We start from the raw sequence: 23,779 nt of genomic DNA on the forward strand, positions 1-23,779 counted from the left end.
CTCACAGAAGTGAGGGGAATTGCTAACTTGAAGAATTCAGTACTCATGCATGGGCTTGTATGCAAACGATAGAATGTTCGTGGCCATCCCAAAGCGACCGAAACTCGGCGTCATGGAGCATTGAAACTTTCTCTTTGGTATGTGAAGAATACGTCTATAGGAGGCTGAAGTGTGCAAAGAGTTTAGTATTTTGCTAGGCCTTTAGTGGTGCAATGGGGGCTATATTGATGTAGAGTCACAATCTAGCAAGTGCATTTGCAGGAGGCAGAACAATGCACAGTTTGTTCAGCAAATCGAAGTAGTCCAAGGGGATGGTGGTCTCTGAAACGAAGAGACATGTTGCTCCAACGGGATAGTTATCTAGGAGAGATAAGTCCTGGCCCTTTAGAGGGAGAATCATGTGGGACGTACTGCACATGTTGAGGAGGAGTACCTCAACAAACAATAACTCCACGAAGCTCAATGGACCAAGCAAGTGGTGAGGAGTCATCGCATGATCTCGCTTAAGAGAATGCATTGGTGGATGCATTCCGAGATCAAGTGGGGGAGCGACCCAAAGCTACACAAATGAAGGCACACTTGGAGTCGATATGGAGATCGTACTCAAGGGAGGGCTGACTCGTGGAATGGTGGGTGCGAGGGCCACCATCAACTCAATGCAAAAACGAGGAGCGGAGCAACTTGGGTGTAACTTGGTTAAGTACCCAAGCCATATGAAGGGAGCCAGCATAGAAGATGGAATATGGAGCAGAGGCACAGTGCTTTTCTTGGACAGAGGTCAAGGACATGAACTCTTGCAGAGGCAAGAGCAAGATCATGTTGTTCCATGGGTCCTTCATTCTAACGAAGCGGACTCATCTTGCATGGTGCCAAAGACGAAGGGAGCTTATGAGCACATGCACCTTATCTCGGAGATGTATTTAATGGAGGAACTAAGGTGACTCAACTTGTGGAGGTGAAGTTGGGTTCAAAAGGCCTTGGCACGGGGCAAGAGGATGCGACGGTGGGTACTCTTGAAGAATATGCTATAGTGTTGCCAGTCAAGTTGCTAAGTCGGAAGCGGTGAGCAGCGGAGATTGTGCTGATAAGGGCAGAGGCCCAGGATCCAAACAATGATGCACCATTTTCAGCGAAGTCGGTGGACTTTGGAGCTACTAGGCGACGGGCTGTCCTAGAGTGGTGCTTCATCTAGGTGTGACCCAAGAGTGGGTGGATGAAGGTCGATTGCCAAAGAAGCGAACAAAATCGAAGGTAGAAGAGACCCTGCAATGTATTGGCAGAGGCCACACACGGAGGGATCACAATTCGAGTTCATCCCACAAAAATCAGAATGCAATAATGATGTCACCAGGAGGCAACATGGTATAGCGGATCATGGTGGAATAGTTTGTGGCAATGTGATACACATGTCATAGTCCCGTGAGGGACTAGATTATACGGAAGTATGATCGGGAGTTATTGGAAGCTCCACTTCGGTGAACAACACGATGGCAAGAAGGGTTATGGATTCAAGGAGTGAAGGCCATGGTACCGCAGAGGCGGGTCTTCCATGTGTGCATCGAATTTTACATCGGATGAAAGCCTTGGTCATTATCATATGGGGGCTATGTTCCACTAAGGAAAAAGTTTGAATGCAAGTACTAGTGAGTCCCATGGGAGGGACTTGATCATACAAAGGTATGATCGAAGCAGCTGAAGAGTTGGACTGCTCCAAAGCCCATATTCGCTTAAGGGAGCCCGACAAGTTAGAGAACAAGGTCGAGTAAGCGAACGTTGCTACCAAGGAAACTAAGGAAAACAGAATTGGTGCAAATCCTACAAGGTGATGGCAGAGGCCATATATGGGAGTTGTAGTCTGTCTTTCCATCGACTAAAGGGAGCTAATTGGAGAACACAAAGGTGTTGAAGTAGGGGGTCGAAAGGGGCAAGGAAGCAACGACGAGTCCAAAGGGACTACGGTACCCAAAATCAAGCATCAGTTAAAATGGAGGTGGACTCAAAGGAGTGCCATAGAGACATATCTATTAATCATAAAGAAAAGAGATACATATGCGAGGTGACGGATAGTAGAGCCATGGGCATGGCAGCTCCATGGTACTGCAGAGGCGGGACTTCCGTGAAATTCATTGATCCCTTGCTCTCATGGAGGGAGAGCGCTTGGTCGTGAAAGGGGCCGAGGAAGTGGAGCATGCAGAGGCAAACTCCAAGTATCGAGACAAGGTTGAAGGGCATAGGCCAAGGAACTTCATAAGACCGGTGTCAATGAGCTTCTCATCAAGATAGTCGAAAGTGAAGGACTTCGGGTCATGCAAGAGTGCAAGACCAAAGAACGAAGCAAGCAGTACGCGGTGTTGTACCTTTGCTACTCAATAGAGTAGGCGGCAGGGTTGATGGAGAAGACGATACAATCTTAGAGGCGACCAAATCTATTAGAGAATTACTCCAAGTTTGGGTGAAAACTTCTCGTATTCCAGAAGTTCGATAGCATTGAGAAGGTGAATAGAAGGTGAATCACAATAACTAACTCAATGCAAGAAGTGCAAACACTTCAAGTGCTTCAGAAGTGTGAGCAAAGAGCAAGCGAAGGCTAGTAACCAGCTCGATGTATGGAGTACAACCTCGAGGAGGCGGGTGAAGTCAAGTAACCTTTGCCTTCTCAACTCTTAAGCGAATGGGCGAAACCGAGTACCCCAATTCTCTTATATATCCAGTAGAGGAGCTATGAACAGGTTCAAAGACCCTTCGAAGATAATAGAAGATAATAGTTGACAAATCCTCACCAATGGTGATCAGTACTATTGAGAGTAGATTGTCCACTACATTTCCCAACAAAATGCCAATCGAAAGCGGAAGTGATGCAAATCTACTTGGAAGTGACAACTAAGTAAAAGAAGAGTTAATGAGCAAATTTTGTGGAGGAAGGACCCAAAACTTCATAAGTTTGCGAGGCAATGCTCGTTAAAGCTCTAACAAGCATCCACCTAGTTCAAGCAGCATGAGGCATTTGAGAGACTAGCACATAGCAAGGATGGTCTTTTCCTTCATCTGGAGGATCTGCAAGAACCAACAGGGATCAACACAACTCAGCCAACCCCACACTAGAGTTAGAGTCATTGGCGAGTTGAAGCAGCATAGCGGATCAAAGGTTTGACTACTCAAAAATAGTAGCGGAGAGCAGTTGGGAGCCAGGAGGCGCATTATAGCTGGAGCAGAAGATTGAAGACTCAACAAAGGCAAGGATTTGCAGTGTCGGCAAAGGCTTCGACGAGGACGTCGAAGGAATAAGTGGGGGAGAATGTCACGGACAAACTTCTAAACAGGATGTTTAAAGTAATGCTTATGTATGTCCGTATCCTTTGGTATGTTCATGCTTTGCACAATATATAGAGAGACGACCGAAGGCTTAATAGTCCTATTTTAGTTGGATTGGTGGCCGCTTTAGGCTTGTAAATAATGGTTATGTCATGTGAACCCTTGTAAGAGATTTTTGATCTTTAGTGGACCATTTTGACCCTTTGTTGTGCAACTGTTCAGCGCTTATAAAGTTTGTTTGTAATTTGCATTGTCTATGAAGTGTTTTCGGAAATGTTTGCTTGTGGAACCCGAGTGAGGCATTTTCTCTAACCCGTTTTCTCTTTTGTGGGTCTTAAGGGACCATGGGTGGCTGACCTTTGCGGACGGACACGCAAGGGTGCCGCACGACTTAGGCGAAACCAATTAAGTCTGTGACAAGGCGGTGGTACCGCTCAGGGCAGTGTCAGTCAGACTGACACTGGGCAGTGGTACCGCCCATGCCTAGAGAACCCGGGATGGGAAAGTTTTAGGCTCCAAGTTTGAATCAACTTGCAGCCTATAAATACCCCTCTCGTCCCTGGTTAAAGCATACAAGCACAGAGAGTTTTATAGTGAGAAAACACTGCTGCAATCTCTTTATAATTTTCCTCCTCCACTTCAACTTTAGAATTCTGTTTAGAGAGAAGTGTGTGTGCTTGTAAGGGTTGCCCCTAAACCCGTGAAAAGGAGAAGAGGGGTGTATAAGGTGATTGGCCTTCGCCTATTGAAGAAAGGCCTCTAATGGACGCCGATGATCTCGTCGGAGGAGTTTGCCGAAAATGGATGTAGGTCACGTTGACCGAACCACTCTAAAACTACTATGTTCTCTGGTTTGTGTTTTATTCTTACCATTTACATACTGCAAATTACTTTACTTAGTCACTACGTTTTCATACGCTTTCAAGTTATTAAGCTTCCGAAATCGGTTTACGTCGAAATCAGTTTTTATCGTATGAAAGTTTTTAAACCGACGATATTTTACCGCTGCACTAATTCAGCCCCCCTCTTAGTGCCGACTCTTGATCGTAACAATTGGTGCATTTAAAGAATTTAAAAATAATTATGATTTAAAAAGATAATAATGGCTATGAAATTAAAATAGATAAATTATTTTAAAAAAAATCATCGATTTCTTATCATCATAATATAGTATTATTGCTTAGGTGAATATTTATTCATTTATTATGAAAATTTAGGAGTAGATGTTAATATTAGTGATAAGATTAGAGAAATTAAATAATTGATTAATAACTTATATGACCATTATAGTACTAATTATAGTAGAGAACATGTTAGGTATGAAACTTTTGAATCTATCAAACAAGTTAGCCGGATAGTAAAATCTTTAAAAGAAAAAAATATTAGTACAAAGGTAAAAAAAACTAAGGGGATCCTCAAACTCCAACTCCGAATATATATCTAAGAATTTTTTTTTAAATTTGGTGGCAATATTATAGGTAGCGAGTTTCCTATTTGAAAAGGTGGGTGCCATACAAAATAACATTTCTAATCTTGACAAATACTAGTGACTCCCGTGTCAACGGTAGTTGTCAAAAAGCTTTCAACGCCATAGAATGAATCCTAGATGAAACCAAATCGAACATAACCTCCCAAATCATTGGAAGCCATAGAATGAATCATAGATGAAACCAAATCAAACATAACCTTCCAAATCATTGGAAGTCATAATCATTGGAAGCCATAGAATGAATTATAGATGAAACCAAATCAAACATAACCTTCCAAACCATTGGAAGTCATAGAATGAATCCTAGATGAAACCAAATTGAACATAACCTCCCAAATCATTGGAAGCTCTGGACGATAAGACAAAAAAGGACTAATAAAAAATAAGAGATCATCCATAAAGAAAATGACATCCTATTCAACTTACGAATGGAAAGGATTATCGAAAACCAAAATATCAACAACAATTGTAATTAAATATTTATAGTTTTACTTAATTTTATATTATGTCATTATTATACATTTTACACTAATAAAGTCATTATGAGTGTACATCAATTTTTTTTAAATTTAAAAATAAAATTATAATTTTTTAAACAAATATTACAAAATTATCGAAATCGGCCAAACCAAAACCTGGTTCTGATTTCAAAACCGGCCCTTGCCAATTCAGTTCGGATTTCAATTTCTGCGAAATCGGATCCGATGGTTCCAGAATCATGGTCAGGTCTACTCATATCATCATGGCAGCAGAAGGAAACAGTCACCCGTAAGCAAAACCTGCGAACCCGAGGAAAGAAAACCCAAATTTCATTCATCAATAAAAAGACTCAGCAGACAAATATCACAGAACCTACATCTTGAATCGTGATTGATGATTCCCTGATGCTGCATCGGTGGATCACACCCAGAAACATCTAATTGAATGCACAAATGGCATATTTCGATGACATTAAAAATGGTCCTAGTTACATCTATCGTAGCCGAGGTAAAATCCACAACAAACCAAATATATGGGAACCTGCAGAGCCATCCTGATCCAAGTAGCTATTTTTCCAAATTACATTGCAATCTGTTTAGAGGAAAATTAAGCACAGAAACACATGTTCCCTTGACATGAAGAACACCAGCAGTGAGCACAGGTTCATGGCAAAATCTGAAGGATGTCTTGCACTAGTCAGATAGATCGAGTTCCCTTCTGCTCTTGATGACAGCCCTTTTTCTCATATCAAAATCAATTTTATCAAGTTCCGATGCGGTTGCCAGGTATCCATATAGGACCCTCTTCTTCTCACCAGTCTTTTCATCAGTTTTGACCAGTGTGGGATTCTTATCATCACCACCGGACTGAGAAGCTTGTACACGTGCCCAACCTTTACGTCCATGGTTGTCCTTCTCCAAGTAATCTGCTAGTCGCTCAGCCTCCTTCATCCCAGCTTGAGTGTTTGCAAATTTCACCATTGTGATACCCGTGTGGCCCTCCTTTCCATATATTGACTTCGACTTGCCGCCACCAAAACCTAGTTCTGAAAATAAACCCAAGAATATGAAGAGAAAATATAATATGGTAGTGACTTGAAGTGCTCAAAAGGCACTTTCATCCTTTTCTATATAAATAATTGGTGTCACTATTATTCTCATTGAAGAATAGAAATCTCACACTTAAAGTTCACAATATGTAATTTATAAGGTGCAGGTCATAGACTATTGTGTTTTTTTTTTATTACTAATATCAAAAAGCACCTTGAAAGGTTTTTCGAATCCATATGTGCTAGTGCATACCACTAGCCTTTATTGCTCGAGATTCTGCTGAAAAAGAAATATGTGTCATCCTAATCTTAGTTTGTGAGGGCAGGCCTTGGGACAACAGTCCTTTATGACTTGGGAGACCAGAGAACGAGTCATGAAATCATTCTCTCTATATTTAGAGGTAAGGCTTTGTACACTTGCACTTCTCAATTGGCACGAGTACGCACCTAATCTTATTTTGTAACACAGCCCATTTAAAGAAGATACCTCAAGTCAATATGACATCAATAATGAGACGATAACCAAAACATGGCCAAACAAATTCCGTCTCATCTTTTTATCTTTTTGTTAGTTTTCAAAAGTTAATCAGACTTCTTTGTATTCAATGTGGCAGGGAAGAGAAACAATAGTCTCTCTTTAGATGCAAACACATCATTCAGCATATGGCATATCTACAAATGAGTATTTATGAATATCCTTGAAAAAATCAGACCAATACAAGCATCCAGCACACAGGTTTAGTTGGTACAAGCTACAGAGATCAAAGAAAGAATGATGTACTACTATATTCAAAGGTTATCTAGCATGTACCAATAGTATTAGAATGTCAAAATTCAGATTCAAAGATAAATTGGAATCAAGATAAGAAGCTAGTTTAAAAAACCAATTAGACATTACTTATATGCAGTAGATCTGATTCGTAGTAAGTCTTGGTCAAACATGAAAAACCCAAAGCAAAGGAGCATGTAAAGAAGATGTTGGAATAATTTACTTGGGGAAACAGGAGAAAGCTATGAACTATGGCTTGGAGATGAGTTCGAGTAGGTTCACTAAAGCAGGAAATTCTGAAGCACTTGGAAAGCTATTGTGACAGAGATGAAGCAGACAGGAAAAAAAAAGCATATATAAGGGAAATTCGCCTGATATGCTGTCATCATTTTCAGGTGTTTTTATTTTCTGTAAGTTGGAAAGACGCAAGATTCTTTTATCAGAGGCTCAGGTTAGTTAGCTAAAGATCTTAAAGGTCAACTTGCTGATAACCTGACTTTACATATCTCTATGTAAATCCATTGTCACTATTGAGTTGACATCAAATGCTACTTTACTGGAGAAGAACTACATGTCTGGATGACACAATGCAATAGATTGTAAAGAAAACCAAAGAAATAAATAAACAACAAACAAGAGATCTACTTGGGACACAACAGGTCCATATTATTGAACCAGCATTCTGCAAAATCAAGATACTGCATGAGTACATCTAATATGTTTAAACTGTTTTGTAGACTGGATGAATAATAGTTCTGCCCATCTCATCATATCACATGACATGCAGAAACAGACAGGGAATATCAAACTTGTTGCCCGTGTGATCTACAATATAATAGACCAACACTCCATTCATCACCACTAATCGGTGATCTGTAGCATAAAAGTTGTCTCCATGAGAAGCATGTGCTAGCAGCCTAAGTATATACAAAAAGCCATTACCAAAGACAGTACCATACAACTAATTGTATATTCATTCATCATAGATAAATTACCCTTTGTCTGCATACATCATAAAAAATGCTTAACTTGCATGCTCACACAAGTCCCGGGTATCAACATTAACATTCAAAAGCATCAGAAGGGTGACATTGAGGAAGGGTAACATCTAAGTGCAGTTTAAGCATTTGCACATCCCAAAAGGCACAAATTTTTAGGGACATGCAGATGCATTCTTCTGATAGGCCAAGACAATGACTTGTGGAATGCTAGGCAAATGGTAATCTAAATTTGAAAATAATGTTTAACATCCAAAACAGCACTACTGCCCAACCACACTTTGCTGTGGTGATCATTCAAGCATCCTGTGATGCTGCAAATTGCCCATCAACTTCAAGTAATGATAATCAAACCTAAGTTCCATGCTATGTAAAACAAGTGCAAAGGGACATCCTCATTTATCAATGTTCCAAATATTGCTCTATGGTCAGTAGACATGAAGTATAAAGACAAAATATTAGAAGCCCATACATAAGTGCAAGTGACGTCATCTGGTGATAATTATTAACAAAAAACACTAATATTGGTCTATGATCAGTAGACATTAAGTATGAAGACAAAATATTAGAAGCACATACAAAAGTGCAAGTGAGGTCATCTGGTGATAATTATTAACAAAAAACACTAATAAATATCAGATCAAGGAAATGATGATAAAGACACAGTTGATAAAATTTATGAACATAAGCTTGTGTAATTGACAAATGGGGCTACTTTAGTGTTACACAGCAGATCTATTGCTGCTATAGTAAAGCAACAGCAAACATACAGCAAGAATGACATTCTTGCAAGTATTTGCCAAATTTATTACACTATTAGCTACATACAAGCATTTTTATAATCAAGGGAGGGGAGACCCATATGCAATCCTCCCTTCCCTCAGGTCATAAATCCAACTTAAAAAGGCAGCTGGCCAAAGAAATCTTATTTTTGTTCACAAAACTCCACCAGAGACACCTTATTTCACTGCTTATCTTACATTTATTTGGAACTCAAATACCAAAGATTGAATTTCTGTTTTCACAAATCTCAACTCATATGTAAGAAGAGAAAAAAGTTCTAAAAGTAAATAATAAGACTAACATGATAAAATTACCTAACATAGATAAAAACATAGAACACCATTTTGCCTGGACTGATACGAAATGGGCAATAAGTACAGTCCATGAGTGAACCAATATGCGGACCACCCTGATTTTGGACGGTCCGATTCAACTTATTAAGAAAACTATTTATTAAATGGTTTAGGGATTGTATTTGCAAGACCTCTTTGCCCGTGAGTAGCCTAATGCTGCTCACCACCCACTGTGACCACCAATTCCTTTCACTCCTCTTCCTCCATCGCTTCCTCTTTTTCCTTCATTTTCCTCCTTTTATCTTCCTCCTCTTTCTCATTCCTCTTCCTCCATGGCCTCCCCTTTGTTCTCTATCTTCCTCCAACCAGCACCATCTGTTCCTTCCTCTTCTCCTTCTGTGTCAGTCCACTAGTACCAACAGATACATATCAGACCAACCAGGAATGGGTGATTGGTACAAGATGATAGTCCTTGGATAAAATTCAGCTAAAAATCCTAAAGCAAAACTATTATAAATTAAGATTAAATTAAAAACAGACATGACTACACTCTAACCTAAAGTCAGTGTGCCTAATGCCTTTACTCTAACTTGGATAATCATCAAAAGTGATGTGATAATACTTTTGATGCCCTTAATTTTCTGCCACTTTTAGGAAGCTTGGCTAGCAAATGGTGATTGCTCATGCAAATGCTTGGCCACAATAATTTAGTTATGTAACTCAGATACCTCAACAACTTCAAGAAACTTCCTAGCAGGTAATCACATGCAAAATAACAATATACCAATAACATTCATTTTTTTATTTTTTTCATTTTAGTGCTCATTGATACTAAGAGTGTGTTTGGGAACACGTGTATTTTTAATGTACATTTGGAGAAAGGGATTTGAGTGAATGTACAATTGTGGAATACTTTGAGTGTTTGTAAACAATAGATGAAAAAAGTATTTATTGACGTAAGTGTTTCTTGGTAATATTGAATTCCAAAAGTCCATTGAATGTTATATGACAAATTTACCCTTCCAACATTTTTAATATTTATTCAAAAGTAAATACATATTTTTATTTAAATTAGTAAGTAAACAAATAAAATAAAATAAATGAATGTATGTAATCTTATAAAAAAAAATTGTACAGCCCAAAAATATAATTATATAAATGAATGTAAAATAATATTTGAAAATAAATAAATAAGATTCCACCTTATAGAAGACATGAGAGGAGTCGGCGACGACAAAAAATCGAGAGAGGGAGAAAGAAAATGAGGGTTAGTGTTTCTATTACATAGTGGCAATCCTATGATTTTAGAGAATGTCATAGGGTATTTGAAAATTTTAAAAAATTTCATAAACATCCCGCAAATGCTGAAATACGATTTGAGCATTTGCAATCCAGCATCTAAGCCAACTACGATTTGAAAAGAAATTATCAAACACCAAGTCACATATGAAATGTGCATTGGACCCTCCCTGCACATTTCAAATGTATTCTCAAACGCATCCCAAGTGACATAGGTCAATAAACTACCTGGTATAATGGTACCGTACTGGTCCAGTCGGTTATCATAAATGATATTGGACCAAGAGGTAAATACTTACTAAAAATCATTTAATGTGTTGTTGCCAATCAGTGTTGTCAGTGTACCAGGAAACCTCTACAGTATCAAACTAGTAGAGCATAGTCAGTAAACCTATTATCTGAAACCATGGACGATGGCAGTCAATACACACCAATCTGTCAAGGTATCAGTGCATCAATGAACCAACTATATGGACAAATACTGGCATTCTAATAAACTTCTCTTTTGTTTTCAAAGGTGCACTGTACAGGACCATCTTATGCATACCTCTCCAATAGGATTACAGGACAGGTACTGATACTAGTATTTGATTCCTTGGTATTGATTATGTAAAGTACAAGTCTTATGAAGTCTGAGGGAAAGAGAAAGACCTTGTTTGAAGTTCAAATATTATATGCAGAAAAAGTATATAAAGCTCATAGAAGTTTATTTTTGTAGTCGATACATGATGCACAAAAATGAGCCCTAATGTTATACTTTTAACCAAAATATAAAACCAAAGTGAGTACCCTTACAGGAGCAGTCATGAAATGTCTATGGGTCATGACAAATACTACAGTTATCATAGAATGGAAGCAAGGGAGAACTAAAACGTGGTTTCGAGAAGTAAGAATTAAACATACATGTATATATGTTATGATAGAAAAGACCAGCTTAAGCGGATGGTCTTGTAAAGTAAGGTTCACTGTACCATGGCACACCGCTCGGTACGGGCAGTATCTACCTATCCAATAAGGGATCGGTATAGACAATGCATACTAGTTTGTCAGTATGCCCCACCGTACTATGTATTGATATGTAGGTACATACTATACTGACAACCGATCGATAAACCGGTACGGATCAGTAAGACGAACCATGTTGTAGTATATAGAAGTATCATAAAATAGGTCAAGAACCAACAAGAAGCAGATTGCCTAGGGGCTAGGATAAGATAATGACTTATCTTGGAGAAGAGAAAAAACTAAGGGACATAGTGGGAACAGAGCAATTACCAAAACCTCATTAATACTGTCTGAACAAGTCGAAAAAATCATGACTTGAACAGATTAATTTGGACTGACCAACATTTGAGCAAACAATTGAGGCATGAACGATATAAAGGTCGCAGTTACTGATTCTTCTTCTTCGAAGTACTCTAGTCCTTATAATTCAAAGAAATATGAAATCAGTAATCATATATACCTTTAAGTATATTATCCATCTCTCTATTACCCATACCCTCAATGCGACCATCTTTTCTCCTTCCTGAACTTGTATTATGAATTATCACTGTTGGGGGCCATATAATAAGGTCTTCCCTGCTTGCTTGAGCATCATCAGCAGATAATAATTGATATGCCTTGGAGTTTTCAGGGGCCTTTAAATAATTCCATCCCATAAGCACACACAAGGCCTTGTGTAACCCAAGGTGATCAACACGCAAGTCGGCATTTTGTGAGCTGTATGTGTGCATGATAAGCCCATGCACATCAGCGAAGTCTTTAGAGGCCCTGTAATTGTGCAAACCAAGGACATAGAATAACAAAAAAGTTAAAGATCCCCTAGTGAACTAGAAGCCAATAATTAAAGCATAGCACTACAAATGAAAAGAAATATTATCCTCCTGATTGATATTAATACAAACAATTTCACTAAATCATTAGATTCAGGGTTATATCACACTTAATATCACCCCAATGTGCTACCAAAAGAAGTATCATCTGACAACCAAATCAGCAACTGAAAAATACTATTCTGCAACATAGTTATCTAATGCCAAAGAGAAAGAAAAAAGGAAGTCAATATAACTCCTCTGACAAGAGATCTCCCTCCAACAGAGGAACAAAAGAATATGCATGAGCAAGCTGAACAGCTGTTAATCATATAACGACTATGGGAGTTCATCAAAATGGCAGGAAGAATTTCAAACAGGTACTCCATCATGACACGTTTGATGACCTATATCAAGCAACCGATCAAGCAGCATCAGATCCTAAATATTGCATCTAGAAAAAAGAAAAATTAAACATTCCATTCCAGTTTCCCCTTCAGAGGATCAACAGAAGCATACCAACACAACCCAAGGGGAATGGAATTGGAGGAGAGAAAAAAAGAACAACACATTCATTAATGCAGAGAAAACATCACAACTAAAACAATATAGAACCGGATGATGCTAAAAGAATTTGTCCATGATTAGCAACAAATCTAGCAATCGTAGCCCAATACAATTTAACAATCAAGAGAAAATTGAGGCTCACAGAAAGAAGCCCCAAGCAACAAAATACAGAAATACTATTCTAAATATCTCCTCTGACATGCAAACTCAAACATATAATGTTCTTCAACTGAATGATAGCAAACTAATATAAACACTCACGGGATACTGAAAAAAAAATTACTCAATCACAAGGGCAACCTTTCTTGTTTAATCTAAATTTAAAAATAAGAACAAACATTTTGGAAATTGCTGAGCAAGATAAGACTGAACCATTAACTTTAATAACCTAGGGTCATAAGACCAAGATAATAGTAGTACAATCATCTATCCCCCAAGTTAATAGTAAAGGGCTCATTTAAGCCTAATCAATCATCTGCCCACATCTGATGTGGAACTACACTGGAGTATTACAATATCCCTTGTTTAAGGTTTGATGTTTTTGTTAAGGTCCAAACATGGCCCAGAATAAAACCCTAATGATGTTTAGCTCAATGGTGATTCCATATTGTGATCTGCTTCCGGCCACATCCATAAATAATCCTTTTTTTACTTGATCCTCACACTGCTCAATACAAGATCCACTTTCATATCAAATGGGAAGATTGACACATTAAGTTGATAGACATGGAATTGGAACCATATGACTCAAAATGCTTAAATCTAAACATAGTATTAACCAAGGTTCGTATTACTGTAACGTACCGATATTTCGACCTGGGCTCGGTATCGGTATGGTACGGTGTACCGAACGGTACACTCAGGTGCATCGAGCACTGTAGCACTGCTACAGTGCACTGTTACAGTGCACTGCTATAGTGATATAATACTTTGCTACAGTATACTAATGTAGTGCTACAGTGCACTACTGTACCAGACGGTCTGCGTACCTCTGGTCTGTTGGACCGGTATGTACCGCCCATACCGGACGATACGATTCGGTATGACAGACTACTATTAACTCATCTAGCCTTATAAATATAATCAACTCTCCTCGCACATCCAATGTGAGACTAAGCTGGGAAATCTCAAAGTATAGTTTGTCACAATAGAAGATATAAGTAAAACAGAAAAGTTGCTACAAACCTGTTTGCACTATAAAAAAAGAATATGCTAAAAGAATTGGCCATGGCATATATGAGCAAAACACTCCAACTTTCCAACAAGATGATTGCTCTATTTAATTACAACAGCTTTCCAAACAAATCCTGCTGCCCAAGCAAACCCTAATTGAGTCATGGCCACTATTACTAACAACAAAAATAACATCAATAATATTAATGACAACAACGAATAGGAATACAATTTTCACTGAGATGCAAACATTTAATGGTATTTTCCTTTAAAGCTTACATGAGCATAAAAGCTCAAGAAACAACAGTGCCCACAAAGAGAAGAAAACATTATAATGCATTTGCCATTCTAATACAAAGGAGAAGAAACACAAGAAAGATGAAACTAGTAAATATGACAACTAATATGTACTACTGCCAGAGTAAAACACAAAATAAAGAATTATAGACAGTACCAACCACGGGTTGGCAAACAAGATACTGATCGACCATCTAGATTCACAAACTGTCACACTTAAAACCAAAGGAAAGGAATATTGATAGTTATAACCATGGATTGTACCAATCAACCATCTAAAATCAAAATCTAAGGGTTAAAACAGTGCCTATCAAACCTGTAGGAATATTAATTGTAACCAACATGGATTCTGCACAAAACATCAATAATCAAAACCTAAGATCAAAATAATGCCTAAGACACCAATGCCAGCAAAGGAAAGAACCATGCTCTCTTAACTGACTTACGCCAGCACATGCCTATGCACATTGGTGTGAAAATTGGGAGAGGATGCATACAGAACCAAGCTCAGTACATTTAGAGATACATGCAGGCACAGAAACATAATAATGAACATGATCTAAGGAACTGTCAGGACCTTGAACAGTATATACCGGTCTGACAGAGATCCAGGTCATGGACCAGCCCATTATAGGTGGCTCAGCCCCAGTTCAAGGTTTATTTGAAAACCTTATTAAACCTTCACTCCCTCTCTCGCAATTGCTGTTGCCCTCCTGCTGTGTGCAGGGCAAGCCTTCGCTGCCCACTGCACAGCTGGTCCACCCGTTGTCTACTGCCAGTTGTACTTCACCTCCTCTTGTTCTTCTTTTTCTCTTTCTCTTGCCCACCTTACCAGTACCATGGCACAAACTAGCATACAATGTGTACTGATATGCCCGAGAATTATAACAGTCCAGCCAGGGACCAGTATCAGAGATTGAGAATCATGAAATGAGTATGGCGGCACAAAGTGGCCTAAGGTACCATGAAATTCTTTAGACAGCTATAATGCAATAAACCTTAGTTAAAATGTTGAAGCAACATCAGCAGCTTGATCATATTGTGTGAAAATTGTCAATTTAACAAAGCCAATAATCTTCAAAGTTAGAATTGACAATCTTAAACAAACACAAAGTTACAGCAGCTAAATGTTGTCTGAGAGGCAGAAACCCTAAAACTGAAGTGTCACAATAGAAACACAAGAATTTACAAACTAAAAGGCATGGCTAACCAAGAAAAGACCATGTAATTTGTGGTGTAGAAACATAACAGACTGTGACACTTGCCTATTTAAGGATTCAGCTGAATTTGTTATTAAAGAATAAACTCTATGCTACCCCAGCTTAATCATCAAGCCTTCTTTGTTCACAGTACAAATCCCCATCTAGACAAAGCGGCATTGTCAAAGAATTGGATATGTATTTACAAAGTTCAAGTACGAAAGTGCATATGTAAGCACATTTGTAAGCACACAAACCATTCAGAGAAGCAGCACTCGAGTTTCCAACACCTCATGCACATTATAATGAAAAAGGATGTCTCCCTTGATTTATAATAGTTTTTCCATAGATAATGGCAAATATAATTTACGCAAAATGCTCTTTCACTTCTATTTTCAAATTCCCTCTTGAAGGCTATAAAATAATCTTGGCCACCAACTTTGTAATTATACAGCTAAAGTTGAAAAAAAAATGTAGGTATTCTTGAGGGAATATGAAAAAGGAACAAAGAACCAAATTAAGGACTCATTACTTTCAGCCACTATGTCAGGCCAGAAATTATATCCAGTAATGCCTTCATCTGATTTTCCGAGCCAATTTGCAAAACAGACAATCATTCATCATTTGAATAGTCCAGTACCTCCAATTAACAATAAAAAATGTAAAAAAAAAAACATATAAATTGGTGTCCAAATTTCATGAACAAACAGAATGATCTAAAAGGGAAATCAATTATTAGCATTGGCTGCCAGAAAAGACCAATTTGTAACAATCACGACTGAACAAAAAATCATTTATTTTTTTTCAAATCTAATTCAGGCTATACAGACAGATTCATTATAAATCTCCTTTCCTGTAAATCAAAATCTAGACATTGATTCACTAAAAGGATTAGCAACTGAATCTGCACATACACATCAAAGTGGCATTACAAGGCACAAACACAAGTGAAATATTACACAGCTATGGCCAATGCAAAATAGTGTAGCAAAAGTCATGTGATGTACCTTGTAAAAGATTGAATGTACTTAAAATTGCACCAAACGATGCACACTAGAAGATTTCCAAACTTCAACATGAAAAGAAGAATTGATACGTGTTCATATGATGCATAAGTAGGATCCAATTCACAGTGAATCTGCCAACAGGGAGCAAAAATATGGACCGGGAATAGACCAGGTCAGGCAAGGTAGAGATCAGGGTTCACCATTGCAGTTACTGGACCCATCTCAAAGATTTGTCGATACGGTACATATCGGTCTGTACTGACTGGTACATCGACACATGGTACGCTGGGGCATGCCGACAAGGACTCGGGCGAGTTGCATCTCGATGGCGAGTCGGACTGGTATGTACCGCCATACCATACAGACTCGGGCGGTACAGCAATTCAGAGGTAGAGATGAAAAAAAAGGGTATAGCTAGCCCCCTGTCCTAATCAGCTAACAGGCCAAGTTCAGTTGACCAGATACCCACATCGGGTTCGGTTAATGAATTAAATTAAATCCCTTATTTTAAAACCCTCAAAAAAACTGCCGGATAACATCAATTTTAACCTTATAATCAACAAAAGGTACATTTGAGCAATACCCAAGCAGTCAATATATCAAGATTTTGATCTGAATCTGACCCGTAAACACAACAGGTACCCTGGAAAATGAAATGCAGATGATTTAAAGCATTCAAGTAAGACTACCACCTCTAGCAAAACTGTATTACTTGGCACTCAAGCACAAGCACACTTCCAAAGATGCAATCTTTGGTGACATTCAAGAATGTCAAAAGGATGTTCATATCTGGAAAATGGATATCCAAGCTATTAACTGATTGCAAATGATAAAAAAGGTAGTAGAAGTAGGAGACGTAGCTAGATACAAAATTTGTCCAAACACTTTGGTAAATTATACCGTCACATCAGATCATATATGCATGTATTAAAGACTTTTGTGTTGATCACAGAACACACAGGTCAGCATGATAAAGATAATGTGTGATGGTCGCATACTAGAAGAAACATTTAGAGAACTATAATCTTCCAACTAACACCCAGTGCTACTGCCATACTGCTAACAACATAAAAGTTATCTATCTATTTTCAGTGGACTCTAGACTTCCTAGCATATTATGTCTTTACTAAGAATACAGAGAGCAAGAAGTAAATCTGAATAATATCTATTTGAGCAGATGACATCTAGCATATTTAACTCTCTTGCCTTCAATAATTTATATCATATTAAGCAGCCCAGTTTCAACCTTTGCACAATCAGTGACAAGTATTTGAATTTAGAAGAGATGAGGACATAAGAACAGATGGAATGTCTAACAACCAAATCAACAAGAAATCAAATTACAAATAAAAAAGAAAAAGAAATCATATGCATACACATCCCAGCAAACAGAATCAGGTACTCGTAATTACAAGTCACCAGGTGCCCAGGCGAGGCAAGGCCTCAATGGTAGGTCGGGCAAGCGCTGCAACTGGGTGTGCCTAGGTGCATGCCTGAGCCCAGACATCACACAGCTCAGGCGCATGCCTAAACTGATCCTGGTTCGATCGAACCATATGAGCGGGATCCTGGTTTGATTGAACCATATGAGCAGAATCCTGATTTGATCGAACCAAATGAGAGGGATCCTAGTTTGATCGAACCAGATGAACCATCACTCACCCTCCAATCAGACACAAGATCGATCCCGACCTCCTCTCTGGAGTGGTGGCATGCAAACGGCTTCCTCTTGTGGCAAAGGAGGCGCTCCAATGACGTGTGAGCAGCTTCCTCTCACACGACGTCCCTCTAACAGCATCTTCTTGTGGTAACTCTCTCTCTCCTTCCCACCATGCTCTCCCTCTTTCTCCTCCCCCTCCAGCATCGTTGCAACCATTGAACCTCCCCGAAAGCCCCTACCCTCCATGGAGCCTCCCTGAATCGAAACAACCCCCCTCTCCCTCCTCCTACTCGATTCCTCCTCCCTCTTCTTGTCTCTAGTTCTTCCCCCTTTCCTTCCTTCTCGTTGTCCCATCCTTCTTTCAAATCCTCCACCATAACCCCCACCCTCCCAGTTTCTCTTCCTCCTCTACCATTGCCCTCCTGCCTGATAGCTACCCTCCCAATAGACATTCATCAAGCCTCTCTAAACCCAACAACCCCCCTCTCTCTCCTCCTCCTCCATCTTCTCCTTCTCTATGTTTCTTTCTCTCCTTCCCTTTCACCGTCAAGTGAAAAAGACCATGAAGCATACCGAAAACCATCCAATTTTGACGGGCTTTCATTTCTTGGATTGTTTGCAACATATTCATATAGGAGAGTGCTGGTGCACCCACTCATAGACAAGTCCTTAGTAGCCACTCGCCTAATTATATAACTAATAGTCATTTACACCAAGCTAAAGAGCCACCAAAAGCATAATTAGTACATGATGATAACATAAACCCAAATCTTCATGTGCTGGATCTTCTAGCACTGGTGGACTAACAAAAAATGAAACTCGGGATTTAAGACATTTGCAAAAAAAAGGGGGTGGGCAAATCTCAAGTGGGCCCAAGGATACAAACTAGCAGTAATTTAAAATACGTTAGGCCCCAAAAGGCGCCAAGGTCCCAAAACATCCGAGGCGCTAGGCACTCGTCCAAGCGAAGCGAGGCGCTCTAAAATATTAAAACATAAAAAATATATAATATAATTTAAAATATAATTATTTAAACAAAATATAGTATTAAATTAAAAATATACGATTAACAGTATATTACTTAAGTTAGAAGAGGAGAAAAAAATATTCTCTGAAATATTAAAATATAAAAAATAAATAATATAATTAAAAATATTATTATTTAAATTAAAATATAATATTAAATTAAAATATACTATTAACAGTATATTACTTCAAGTTAAAGAGGGGAGAAAATATTGTTAACAATAGAGCTGCGAACGACAGCAGCGACAATGGTTTAATATACTGTTAACAGTATATTACTTAAAGTTCGAGGGGAGAGAAAAAAATGCTAACAGTAACAGAGATAACAACGGCGCTGCGAACGATAGCAGCAGCAACGGCACTGCGAACGGTAGCAGCAGTGGCGACGGAAGCTGCGGAAAGTAGCAGTGACAATGGCGAAAGCTGCATACAACAATAGTGGAAACGGTGGAAGCTGTGGAAAGCAACAGCGGCAGCAACGAAAGCTGCAGACAGTAGTGGTGATAGCAATGAAAGCTGCAAACAACAGCAGCGACAGCGACGGAAGCTCCAGAGGGCGTCCGTTGGTGGCGAAGGAACCTGTGGTCCTCTCCCTCGATAGTGGAAGGATGCAACAGCAAAAGGAAGCTACGGGGGCCGTCGGACTTGTCCGTCGACAACAGAGGAAGGCTCGATCCGCTGCATCTGCAGCGAAGGCAGCGACAGAAAGTGTCGGCAACGGAGGCAGAAGGAGCGCTAGGGTTCCTCGAGCTCGAGCAGGAGTGAAGCGTGGTTTTAAGGTAAGAAACTACGAACCGAACCAGCCTTAAACCGATTCGATTCACCTAGTAGAGTCGAGTGCTCACCCGAAGCGCCCAGCACTTGCATTTGGGCGAGTGCCCAGGCGACGCCTCATTGAAGTGCACCACCTGGTGCACACACGAGACGCTCGGGCCTCGCTTCACCTCGCCTCGCCTCGCCCAAGCGCTTAAGCGAGCGCCCGAGCGCCTATTTAAATTACTGCAAACTAGCATGCATAATTACCTCTATACAAATAGAATCATGCAAACATTGAGTCTATAAAATATAGATGTACATCAAAGGAGTGTAATCATTCAAACAAGAAAAATTAGCAAGCATAATCATCGATTAAACAAGGTCAAGTCAAATACAAAATCTATAGGCCTGTTATGTCACAATTTGAATATTGAATAATATATCATTAAGTAACAAGAGGGCGGGCCTTGGTACAATGATAAGGTTGCTCCTTTGCAACCCGGGAGACCAAGGTTCGAGTCGTGGAAACAGCCTCTTTAAGTATTTAAAGATAAGGCTGCATACATGAACCCTCTCCAGACCGCACATTGGCAGGAGCCTCATGCACCGGGTATACCCTTTTTATGCCAATAAGCAACAAGAAGCAATTATATATCTAAAACAAATACAAAAAGGCACAAATTATACTGAATGCTTTTTTGAAGTCTACATATTGCAAAAAAGGAATTGGCTTATAATGTAAACATAGAAAAAGGAGGGAGAGAAGAAAAGAAATGTGATTCAGAAAATGTGGTCAACTATGGTTGCAACCAAAATATATCATAGCAGCATCATAACATGTATGCAAATGGACTTTCATGAATTTGTATCAAAATAAATCATACCAGCATCATAATATGTATGCTAATGGATGATCATGAATTTGTACGTACACTATGCTCATAACAGACCTAAGGATGACAACTAAGTGCAGCAATGCATAACAAATGAAGAATATAAGCTAACCACAGTGAAGTGTTCACATATATCAACACGTAAACAGATAAGAAATGCTAGGAGACCTTGCAGAAATTTATAGAGGATTAGAAGCATAATACCAAGCATGCATGAGAAGACTAACAAATAAAGAAATTAAACTGAAAGTTTATAATTAAGAACACAAAATAGAAAAGAAAAAATATCTCAATGTGATCGAACCTGCCACAGACGACACAGTGCAGAGGTCCATTCTTTCCATCATCCAAATATTTTTTTCTTTGTGCTAAATTCTCATTAATCGTCTTTGAGAACCTAAGGAAAGCCCTCTTCAGAGCCTGGGTATCCACATCCAAAACCACAGGGGGTGCATCATCAGGGCGAGTCTTACGTGGGGTCATTTCCTCATAACTTTCTCGTCCCAGCTTCATCTGCTTCGATAACCTTGGTTCATCATGATGATCCCGCCCAAAAGGGCTGCCATTGCCACCCAAGTAATCCCTCCGATCTACACCAGATCCTGAAGGGCCAAGATGGATACCATTAGGGTTCCCATGCTGCATGACATGCTGACGGTGCCACAAGAACTCATCTTCCCCGCCATACTTCCTCTTTAATGAGGAAGGGCCACCTTCCAAGGGACCCCGAGGACCATCAAGCCCAAGAGAATCCCAGTAATCGCGCTGCAGCCCAGGGCCACGGCCATTCAGTGGTGGCTGACGGAAGTCCTCGGGGCTGAACCTCCTTCCGGGAGGTGGCGGAAAGTGGTTGACGAACCCCAACCCGGGGGCAGTCTCCGGTCCGAGACCAAACCCCGGGCTGCCGTACGGGAACTTATCAGCAGCAGGGTCAATCGGCGGGTCAGGCGGCAGGGCGAAGTAGGACCGGACGCTGCCGTCTGCGAGGACGATGGTGCGCCGCTCGAGGTTGTGGAAACCGTAGGACGGAGGCGGCGGGGGCCCGGCGGGTTCGGGGTGATGGAAAGGGCGGAGCCCGGCGGGGGAAGGAGAGGTTAGGTGATTCTTGGGGACGAGGGCCGGGGAGGCCTTGGGCTTGGAGGGCTTGGAATCGGAGGACGGGGCGAGGAATTCGGAGGGGGACTTGTCGTCGTTCTCCCATCGGGACTTTCGGCTGCCGCCGCCGGAGGATGACGAGGGGCCCTTCTGGGAGGGGCCTTTGCCGCCGGATCCCTTGGGATTCTTCATGAATTTTTAGGGTTTCGGTGATTGAGAGTTAGGGTTTCGGATAAGCTAGGCGAAATCTAGGATTCCGTAGCGCAACGGGGCGGAAGACCTCAAAGCTCTGGCCTTTGCGTTGGAATTTTGGGGGTGTGGGGGAGGCTTTTACATATCTATTCTTATAAAGTTTGGAAATAGCATCTTTGCCATTCCAATGTGTGTGTATATATATATATATATATATACACTCAAATTAATTATGAATTCGAACAAAAATATTTTCTAAAAATATCCAAGATATATTATATTATTTTAACCAACTTTTTGATTTTTTATATTTTAATTTTTAAAAATATTAATATCAATTTGAGCTTTAATATTTTAAAAAAATTAAAAAATATATATATTTGTATTATATTAAATAACCTACATGAAGCTCACACATGAACTTGATCTATCATTTTATGCAATAATACACTAATCATTTCAAATATCTCAATAAAAATATCTTATATTTTAACTAATTATTTGATTTCTTATATTTTATTTTTTAAGAGGATATTAATGTTAATTTGAGCTTCAACATTTTAATATTTCTATACAAATTCTCAAGGAAAAACCCCTAATTTTATGTTTTTTACTTTGAAAAATTATCACAAAGTGTACTGACTATATTAAAAAATCATTTTACCCCTGAAGTCTGATTGCATATTGGCGAAGCGACTAAACGTAAGGTGAAGTGGAGCAATTGTAGGGTGAAGATGTAATTAGGCATGAGTGAAGTTAGATAAAGGACGATGGCCAACAAGCATAAAATAATTATTTTAAAAATAAGGATACTCCGTGGGTATTTTTCGAAATAGGGATGCTCTATAGAAAAAATTTAAAATTAAGAGTTTTTTTCATATATATATATATATATATATATATATATATATATATATATATAGTGTAGCCTTTTCACAAAAAAAAAAACTCTCTGTTAATCCAGCATGGTGGGCCAACCAATCCACATATTTATTTCCTCTCTGAATCTATGAAGAACCATAATAGATTTATTTCCTCTCTGAATCTGTGAAGAACCATAATAGATTCGAAGAAATTGATCAAGGATTTGACATTCCTTAACAGGTTTGTCAAACGCCATCTTAGATCCAAGGAGCTCAAAAGAAGATTTGTCACCTCATTATAATCCAACTCGATTTCTTTCATTTGCAGCCAGTACAAGTCCTTTCCGAATTGTCATCAATGCAATATAGAGAGCTATTTGCCATCTGCAGCAATACAAAAACTAGCATCATTTCAATTTAAGAAACCTATACCCTAAACCACCCTCTTATGAGCTTTCACAAAGATCTGATTAAGGTCATGAGAGGGGCCCTCGGGAGGAATCTGGATATAAGTGTTGGCAACGAAGGCTATAAGCTTTTAAAACAAATAGAGCAAGGAGTAGTCTTTTTACCACTAAATAAAACTTCTTGTTTGGGTCATTCAAATCAACCAAATTAGCATATTTGCCCAAACATAAACTCTCTTTCAGCTAATCATTTGTATGTCATCGATAAAGGAACTTAAATGAGATATCTAGCTTGCGGCGACAGATCAAGGAAAAGATAGTGTGGGTAAATGTGTTCAATCTGATTAACAAAGTTTCCA

The 23,779-nt window shown here is 39.2% G+C and overlaps 1 protein-coding gene across 1 annotated transcript; it reads right to left on the bottom strand.

The window, feature by feature from the left end:
- Window positions 1-5,721: 5,721 nt before the first annotated feature.
- Window positions 5,722-22,281, bottom strand: LOC103999244 (uncharacterized). The gene is made up of 3 exons (XM_009420933.3): window positions 21,168-22,281; window positions 11,937-12,244; window positions 5,722-6,326 (listed from the first exon to the last, which is right to left on the bottom strand). Exons 1-3 carry the CDS (start codon window positions 22,148-22,150, stop codon window positions 5,974-5,976), a joined length of 1,644 nt encoding a protein of 547 aa, XP_009419208.2. The 5' UTR covers window positions 22,151-22,281; the 3' UTR covers window positions 5,722-5,973.
- Window positions 22,282-23,779: the final 1,498 nt, after the last annotated feature.

The sequence above is a fragment of the Musa acuminata genome, chromosome BXJ1-1 (assembly GCF_036884655.1).
Source record: "Musa acuminata AAA Group cultivar baxijiao chromosome BXJ1-1, Cavendish_Baxijiao_AAA, whole genome shotgun sequence".
Lineage (NCBI taxonomy): Eukaryota > Viridiplantae > Streptophyta > Magnoliopsida > Zingiberales > Musaceae > Musa > Musa acuminata.

Excerpts from the sequence above, each read along its gene's own strand:
- LOC103999244 (XM_009420933.3), bottom strand. The coding sequence starts at position 22,150 with ATGAAGAATCCCAAGGGATCCGGCGGCAAAGGCCCCTCCCAGAAGGGC. Across the intron at positions 12,245-21,167 it reads CACTGTGTCGTCTGTGGCAG|GGCCTCTAAAGACTTCGCTG; the intron begins GTTCGATCACAT and ends GCACAATTACAG. Across the intron at positions 6,327-11,936 it reads GATGGATAATATACTTAAAG|AACTAGGTTTTGGTGGCGGC; the intron begins GTATATATGATT and ends GTTTATTTTCAG.